The 8,857-nt window shown below is 42.6% G+C and overlaps 1 protein-coding gene across 1 annotated transcript in view; it reads left to right on the top strand.

Annotated features, from left to right (window-relative positions):
- Positions 1-8,573: 8,573 nt before the first annotated feature.
- LOC123078332 (protein kinase and PP2C-like domain-containing protein) overlaps positions 8,574-8,857 on the top strand; it is a 28,622-nt gene continuing 28,338 nt past the window's right edge. The window contains exon 1 of the mRNA XM_044500798.1: positions 8,574-8,853. Coding sequence (XP_044356733.1) covers positions 8,730-8,853 — 124 coding nt within the window. The 5' untranslated portion in view covers positions 8,574-8,729. The remainder of the gene's footprint in view (positions 8,854-8,857) is intronic.

Below are 8,857 nucleotides of genomic sequence, written 5' to 3'. Positions count from 1 at the left end.
CATCTAGAAAGCAAAAATGCGTATGTTTGGATAATCTTTCTAGCACTTGATCAATAAAAGGTAAAGGGTAATGATCCTTTTTAGTAGCTTTGTTTAGTTTGCGGAAATCAATTACCATTCTATAACCTGTAACGATTCTTTGTGGGATCAATTCATCTTTATCGTTAGGGACAACAGTAATGCCTCCCTTCTTAGGGACACAATGGACAGGACTTACCCACTGACTATCAGCAACGGGATAAATTATACCTGCCTCCGGAAGCTTTAGTATTTCTTTTCTTACCACTTCTTTCATCTTAGGATTTAACCGTCGTTGGTGATCAACAACCGGTTTAGCGTCTTTCTCCAATTTTATTTTGTGCTGACATAGAGTGGGACTAATGCCCTTAAGATCATCAAGAGTATATCCAATAGCAGCACGGTGCTTCTTCAGAGTTTTCAATAATTTCTTTTCTTCATGCTCTGAAAGGTTAGCACTAATAACAGGATATATCTTTTTCTCATCAAGATAGGCATATTTAAGAGTATCAGGTAATGGTTTAAGCTCAAACACGGGATCACCCTTGGGTGGAGGAGGATCCCCTAGGATTTCAACAGGCAAGTTGTGTTTCAAAATAGTTCCCTGTTTAAAGAATACTTCATCTATTTCCCTTCTTTCATTCATAAACATATCATTTTCATGGTCGAGCAAATATTGTTCTAAAGGATCATTAGGAGGCACAGCAATAGAAGAAAGACCAATAATTTCATCTTTACTAGGCAATTCTTTATCATGGGGTTGTCTACGAAATTTAGCAAAATTAAACTCATGAGACATATCCCCCAAGCCAATAGTAACAACATCCTTTTTGCAGTCTATCCTAGCATTAAGAGTATTCAAGAAGGGTCTACCAAATATAATGGGACAAAAGTTATCTTGTGGGGAACCAAGAACAAGAAAATCAGCAGGATATTTAACTTTCCCACACAAGACCTCAACATCTCTAACAATCCCAACTGGTGAAATAGTGTCTCTATTGGCAAGCTTAATTGTAACATCAATTTCCTCTATCTCAGCAGGTGCAATATCATGCATAATTTCTTTGTATAAGGAATGAGGTATTGCACTAGCACCCATATCACATAAGCCATGCAATGATCTCCTATTTTAACAGAAATAACAGGCATGCCTACAACAGGTCTATGTTTATTTTTAGTACCAGGTCTAGCAGTTCTAGCAGCTTCATCACAGAAGTAAATAACATGCCCATCAATATTATCCGCCAAGAGATCTTTAACCATAGCAATACTAGGTTCAACTTTAATTTGCTCAGGGGGTGTAGGTGTTCTAGTGTTACTCTTACGAACCACAATTGAAGCTTTACCATGATCCTTTATTCTAATAGGGAAAGGTGGTTTCTCAATATAAGCAGTAGGAACAACATGATCAACATTATAAGTGATAGTCTTTTCTTCAACTTTAATAGGTGCAACCACTTTTACTTCAATGGGAGGATTATATTTAAACCACTTCTCCTTAGGGAGATCAACATGAGTAGCAAAGGATTCATAGAAAGAAGCTACTATCTCAGAGTCAAGTCCATATTTAGTGCTAAATTCACGGAAAACATCGGTATCCATAAAAGATTTAACACAATCAAACTTAGGTGTTATACCTAACTCCTTACCTTCATCGAGATCCCAATCTTCAGAGTTGCGTTTAATTCTTTCCAATAAATCCCATTTGAATTCAATATTCTTCATCATAAAAGAGCCAGTACAAGCAGTATCGAGCATGGAGCGATTATTGAGAGAAAGCCGAGCATAAAATTTTTGAATAATAATTTCTCTTGAGAGCTCATGATTGGGGCATGAATATAACATTGATTTAAGCCTCCCCCAAGCTTGAGCGATGCTTTCTCCTTCGCGATGCCAAAAATTATATATATAATTACGATCACGATGAACAAGATGCATAGGATAAAACTTCTGATGAAATTCCAATTTCAATCGATTGTAGTTCCATGATCCCATATCATCACATAGCCTAAACCATGTCAATGCCTTTCCCTTCAAAGATAAAGGGAAGACCTTCTTCTTGATAACATCCTCGGGCATACCCGCAAGCTTAAATAATCCACAAACTTCATCCACATAGATTAGGTGCAAATCGGGATGTAATGTTCCATCACCTGTGAAAGGATTAGCTAGCAGTTTCTCTATCATACCCGAAGGAATTTCAAAGTAAACATTTTCAGTAGGTTCAGTAGGTTGAGGAGCAACTCTTTACTCTACTGGTCGAGGTGAAGATACCCCGAACAAGCCCCTAAAAGGATTACTTCCATAGTAACAAGTGATAGTGAATTTAAGCACACTATATAAATTTTTCCTTACCAAATTCCACTTACCAAAGGCGCTTCACTCCCCGGCAACGACGCTAGAAAAGAGTCTTGATGACCCACAAGTGTAGGGGATCTATCGTAGTCCTTTCGATAAGTAAGAGTGTCGAACCCAACGAGGAGCAGAAGGAAATGACAAGCAGTGTTCAGTAAGGTATTCTCTGCAAGCACTGAAATTATCGGTAACAGATAGTTTTGTGATAAGGTAATTTGTAACGGGCAACAAGTAATGAAAGTAAATAAGGTGCAGCAAGATGGCCCAACCCTTTTTGTAGCAAAGGACAAGCCTGGACAACCTCTTATATGAAGGAAAATGCTCCCGAGGACACATGGGAATTATCATCAAGCTAGTTTTCATCACGCTCATATGATTCGCGTTCGTTACTTTGATAATTTGATATGTGGGTGGACCGGTGCTTGGGTACTACCCTTTCTTGGACAAGCATCCCACTTATGATTAACCCCTCTTGCAAGCATCCGCAACTACAAAAGAAGTATTAAGGTAAACCTAACCATAGCATGAAACATATGGATCCAAATCAGCCCCTTACGAAGCAACGCATAAACTAGGGTTTAAGCTTCTGTCACTCTAGCAACCCATCATCTACTTATTACTTCCCAATGCCTTCCTCTAGGCCCAAACAATGGTGAACTGTCATGTAGTCGACGTTCACATGACACCACTAGAGGAAAGACAACATACATCTCATCAAAATATCGAATGAATACCAAATTCACATGACTACTTATAGCAAGACTTCTCCCATGTCCTCAGGAACAAACGTAACTACTCACAAATCATATTCATGTTCATAATCAGAGAGGTATTAATATGCATAAAGGATCTGAGCATATGATTTCCACCAAATAAACCAACTAGCATCAACTACAAGGAGTAATCAACACTACTAGCAACCCACAGGTACCAATCTGAGGTTTTTGGACAAAGATTGGATGCAAGAGATGAACTAGGGTTTTAGAGGAGATGGTTCTGGTGAAGATGTTGATGGAGATTGACCCCTCCCGCTGAGAGGATCGATGGTGATGATGATGGTGATGATTTCCCCCTCCCGGAGGGATGTTTCCCCGGCAGAACAGCTCCGCCGGAGCCCTAGATTGGTTCCACCAAGGTTCCGCCTCGTGGCAGCGGTGTTTCGTCCCGAAAGCTTCCTCCTGATTTTTTCCAGGGTGAAAGACTTCATATAGCAGAAGATGGGCACCGGAGGCCTGCCAGGGGGCCCATGAGACAGGGGGGCGCGCCCAGGGGGGTAGGGCGCACCCCCACCCTCGTGGCCAGGGTGTGGGCCCCCTCTGGTTGATTCTTTCACCAGTATTTTTTATTAATTCCAAAATGTGCCTCCGTGAAGTTTCAGGACTTTTGGAGTTGTTCAGAATAGGTCTCTAATATTTGCTCCTTTTCGAGCCCAGAATTCCAACTGCCGGCATTCTCCCTCTTCGTGTAAACCTTGTAAAATAAGAGAGAATAGGCATAAGTATGGTGACATAATGTGTAATAACAGCCCATAATGCAATAAATATCGATATAAAAGCATGATGCAAAATGGACGTATCAATGCATTACGGAACGAGTAAAGAGACTTGCCGATAACGAGATTGAACTAGGTATTGAGATACCGACGATCGAATCTCGGGCAAGTAACATACCGATGACAAAGGCAACAACGTATGTTGTTATGCGATTTGACCGATAAAGATCTTCGTAGAATATGTAGGAACCAATATGAGCATCCAGGTTCCGCTATTGGTTATTGACCGGAGATGAGTCTCGGTCATGTCTACATAGTTCTCGAACCCGTAGGGTCCGCACGCTTAACGTTCGGTGACGATCGGTATTATGAGTTTATGTATTTTGATGTACCGAAGGTTGTTCGGAGTCCCGGATGTGATCACGGACATGACGAGGAGTCTCGAAATGGTCGAGACATAAAGATTGATATATTGGACGACTATGTTTGGACTTTGGAATGGTTCCGGGTGAGTTCGGGCAATTACAGGAGTATCGGGGGGTTACCGGAACACCCCGGGGAGTCTAATGGGCCATATGTGCCTTGGTGGAGAGAGAGGGGCGGCCAGGGCAGGCCGCACGCCCCCTCCCCCTTGGGTCCGAATTGGACTAGGGAAGGGGGGCGGCGCCCCCCTTTCCTTCTCCCTCTCTCCTCCTTCCTTCCTCTCCTACTCCAACTAGGGATGGGGGGGGGGGAATCCTACTCCCGGTGGGAGTAGGACTCCCCTTGGGGCGCGCCATGAGAGGGCCGGCCCTCCCCCTCCTCCACTCCTTTATATACGGGGGAGGGGGGCACCCTATAGACACACAAGTTGATAGTTGTCTTAGCCGTGTGCGGTGCCCCCCTCCACAGATTCCACCTCGGTCATATCGTTGTAGTGCTTAGGCGAAGCCCTGCGTCGGTAACTTCATCATCACCGTCATCACGCCGTCGTGCTGATGAAGCTCTCCCTCGACACTCAGCTGGATCGAGAGTTCGTGGGACGTCACCGAGCCGAACGTGTGCAGATCGCGGAGGTGCCGTACTTTCGGTACTAGGATCGGTCGAATCGTGAAAATGTACGACTACATCAACCGCGTTGTCATAACGCTCCCGCTTTCGGTCTATGAGGGTACGTGGACAACACTCTCCCCTCTCGTTGCTATGCATCACCTAGATGGATCTTGCGTGTGCGTAGGATTTTTTCTGAAATTACTGCGTCCCCAACAGTTGTACCTATGCAAGCTTGTTCTTTATTGTTAGTCCGACCTTGGCAATATGATAATAGTGTCACCCATCATGGAAGAACAAATTCGTATACTCTCTTGTTTGAAGGAAAAACTATTAACTTGCTTCCCATGACTCCCGATGAAATAATAATTGATGGGAAAGCTAAATGAGCAGATCATACTACGCATAGTATGCTTGCTATCAATTCTGAAATTTTTCCGTCGAGTGTTCCAACTCCTAAACTTGACATACCGCATGCTTAGATAATTTGTTTGCATCCCTGTAATTCATATATACACTCTGTGTGGGATAAAATGACTTGTTTACTAGAATATATGATGCTGCCATGTGAGATAATTTATCATGATATTAACTGCAGTGTCATTACAACTTTATCTCATGCTCAAAAACTCACGCCTTTGACAGGGCATATACATGTTGCACCTATTTTTTGCTTTGCTCTATGATGGGTTTCAGGTAGATGAAAGCCGAGGACGGCTTTGTCTTCAAGAAAGGGAGGATGATATGGACATGACTATTGCGGATGTGACCCAAAGTATTTCAAGAATATATATTTTTTAGGTGATTTCAAATAATAATAATAATTTATATAATTTTGTTATTCAAGAAGAAAGTACAACACTTTATTTTATTTTATGTAGAATCAGTCAATATTTTTTCAAGGCACGTGTGAAGATGAAGTATATGCAACCATTGACGAATCCTAGAAGAAAATCACACTTTTCAACCCAACGCCATGTCACGTGCACATGGGCCAAAGGAACTTCCTTTTACTCAATGGTTCAAGATCAGCCACGTGGGCTGTATGATTTGAAGCGTACAAGGCCTGGAACTCTGCCCACGTAACGACGTACTCGGCCGCCGATCGTTCCGCCGATGTACTCGGGCGTATTGACTGTTAATAAATAGTCGTCATCTATTAGGTTTAGACTCGAGTTTTGTTTAGAGAAGCTTAGCTATTGCTACTTTTATTTGTCTTCGCTCGTAGCGGCTAGTGCGACCGTCAATACATCCTATCGAAACCCCATCTTGTGAGATTATTCCATCTAGCATATTCATAGTTTTAGATTGCTTGGCTATTATTTTCTTGCATGTTCTTCGATTTGTCTGCAGGAAAAATCCTTCGTGGATAGGTCGATCGCGCCGTTGGCTCGGTCGATAACGCCGTGGAGTTGGTTCAACGATTGCCGTGGATATCAGTCGTGTACGGTTCTCCCTGTACGGTTGATAGCCGGATCGTGAGGGTCAAGTCCTACCCAAAATCGTAGTTATCTCTCTCATCGAAAGATCAGGCCCCAGTTCACATGTTGCACCTATTTTTGCTTTGCTCTATGATGGGTTTCAGGTAGATGAAAGCCGAGGACGACTTTGTTTTTAAGAAAGGGAGGATGATATGGACATGACTATTGCGGATGTGACCCAAAGTATTTCAAGAATATATATTTTCCAGGTGATTTCAAATAATAATAATAATTTATATAATTTTGTTATTCAAGAAGAAAGTACAACACTTTGTTTTATTATATTCAGAATCATCCAATATTTTTTCAAGGCACGTGTGAAGATGAAGTATATGCAACCATTGACAAATCCTAGAAGAAAATCACACTTTTCAACCCAAGGCCATGTCACGTGCACATGGGCCAAAGGAACTTCCTTTTACTCAATGGTTCAAGATCAGCCACGTGGGCTGTATGATTTGAAGCGTACAAGGCCTGGAACTCTGCCCACGTAACGACGTACTCGGCCGATCGTTCCGCCGACGTACTCGGGCGTATTGACTGTTAATAAATAGTCGTCATCTATTAGGTTTAGACTCGAGTTTTGTTTAGAGAAGCTTAGCTATTGCTACTTTTATTTGTCTTCGCTCGTAGCGGCTAGTGCGACCGTCAATACATCCTATCGAAACCCCATCTTGTGAGATTATTCCATCTAGCATATTCGTAGTTTTAGATTGCTTGGCTATTATTTTCTTGCATGTTCTTCGATTTGTGTGCAGGAAAAATCCTTCATGGATAGGTCGATCGCGCCGTTGGCTCGGTCGATAACGCCGTGGAGTTGGTTCAACGATTGCCGTGGATATCAGTCGTGTACGGTTCTCCCTGTACGGTTGATAGCCGGATCGTGAGGGTCAAGTCCTACCCAAAATCGTAGTTATCTCTCTCATCGAAAGATCAGGCCCCAGTTCACATGTTGCACCTATTTTTACTTTGCTCTATGATGGGTTTCAGGTAGATGAAAGCCGAGGACGACTTTGTTTTTAAGAAAGGGAGGATGATATGGACATGACTATTGCGGACGTGACCCAAAGTATTTCAAGAATATATATTTTCCAGGTGATTTCAAATAATAATAATAATTTATATAATTTTGTTATTCAAGAAGAAAGTACAACACTTTGTTTTATTATATGCAGAATCATCCAATATTTTTTCAAGGCACATGTGAAGATGAAGTATATGCAACCATCGACAAATCCTAGAAGAAAATCACACTTTTCAACCCAACGCCATGTCACGTGCACATGGGTCAAAGGAACTTCTTTTTACTCAATGGTTCAAGATCAGCCACGTGGGCCGTATGATTTGAAGCGTACAAGGCCTGGAACTCTGCCCACGTAACGACGTACTCGGCCGATCGTTCCGCCGACGTACTCGGCCGTATTGACTGTTAATAAACTGTTGTCATCTATTAGGTTTAGACTCGGGTTTTGTTTAGAGAAGTTTAGTTATTGCTACTTTTATTTGTCTTCGTTCGTAGCGGCTAGTGCGACCGTCAAGACATCCTATCGGAATCTCATCTTGTGGGATTATTCCATCTAGCATATTCGCAAATTTAGATTGCTTGGCTATTATTTTTTGCATGTTCTTCTATTTGTGTGCAGGAAAAATCCTTCGTGGATAGGTCGATCGCGCCGTTGGATCGGTCGATAACGCCGTGGAGTTGGTTCAGCGATTCCGTGGATATCAGTCGTGTACGATTCTCCCTGTACGGCTGGTAGCCGGATTGTGAGGGTCAAGTCCCACCCAAAATTGTAGTTATCTCTCTCATCGAAAGATCAGGCCCCAGTTCACATCAAAAATCGCCAAAAAAAGTAAAAGAAAACAAAAAAAAGTTTTTTTAGGTGAAAGATTCTTGAGTCTGTGACGTCCATGCAAAAATTCAGCTCATTTAAACATCTGACAAACTCTCAGAAAAAAGCTATAAATTAGGGTATGTGAAAAGTTTATTGTTTTGCTTTTTTTTCTGAGAGCTATTCAGATGTCTGAGTAAGCTGAAATTGGCACCGACATCACACTCAATCATCTTTCATCACAATCTTCTTTTGAATTTTTTGACATTTTAAATACTTTTTTGAATTTACTGTTCACCTAATGTAGATGAGCCGAATTGGATATTCGATAATAAAATATGCGTTTAGGAATGCTTTTGGAGATGCTGTTGGAAACAAGCCAAGTCAACAGATCCAGTCACAGTCGAACCGTTGGCCTTTCCGTCGCAACGCCGTCTTCCCTTCCCCACCCACACCAGCCGAGATTCAATTAACTCATCTCCCAGGCGACACAACGCCGACGAGGAGGTCGAGGCGGCGCCGATGGGTCTGCTGGAGGTGCCGCCGGAGGATACCAACCGTTGCGTGCGCGGATGCTGCCGTAGCGACGCCATCCCGCTCCACCTCCCCGCCGCGTCCTTCTCCCTTCTCTCCCCCATCGCCCGAGGTAA

This window comes from Triticum aestivum, chromosome 3D, assembly GCF_018294505.1.
Source record: "Triticum aestivum cultivar Chinese Spring chromosome 3D, IWGSC CS RefSeq v2.1, whole genome shotgun sequence".
Taxonomy (NCBI): domain Eukaryota; kingdom Viridiplantae; phylum Streptophyta; class Magnoliopsida; order Poales; family Poaceae; genus Triticum; species Triticum aestivum.
The sequence above is the reverse complement of the archived record's forward strand: the minus strand, read 5'-3'. Positions and strand labels throughout refer to the sequence as shown.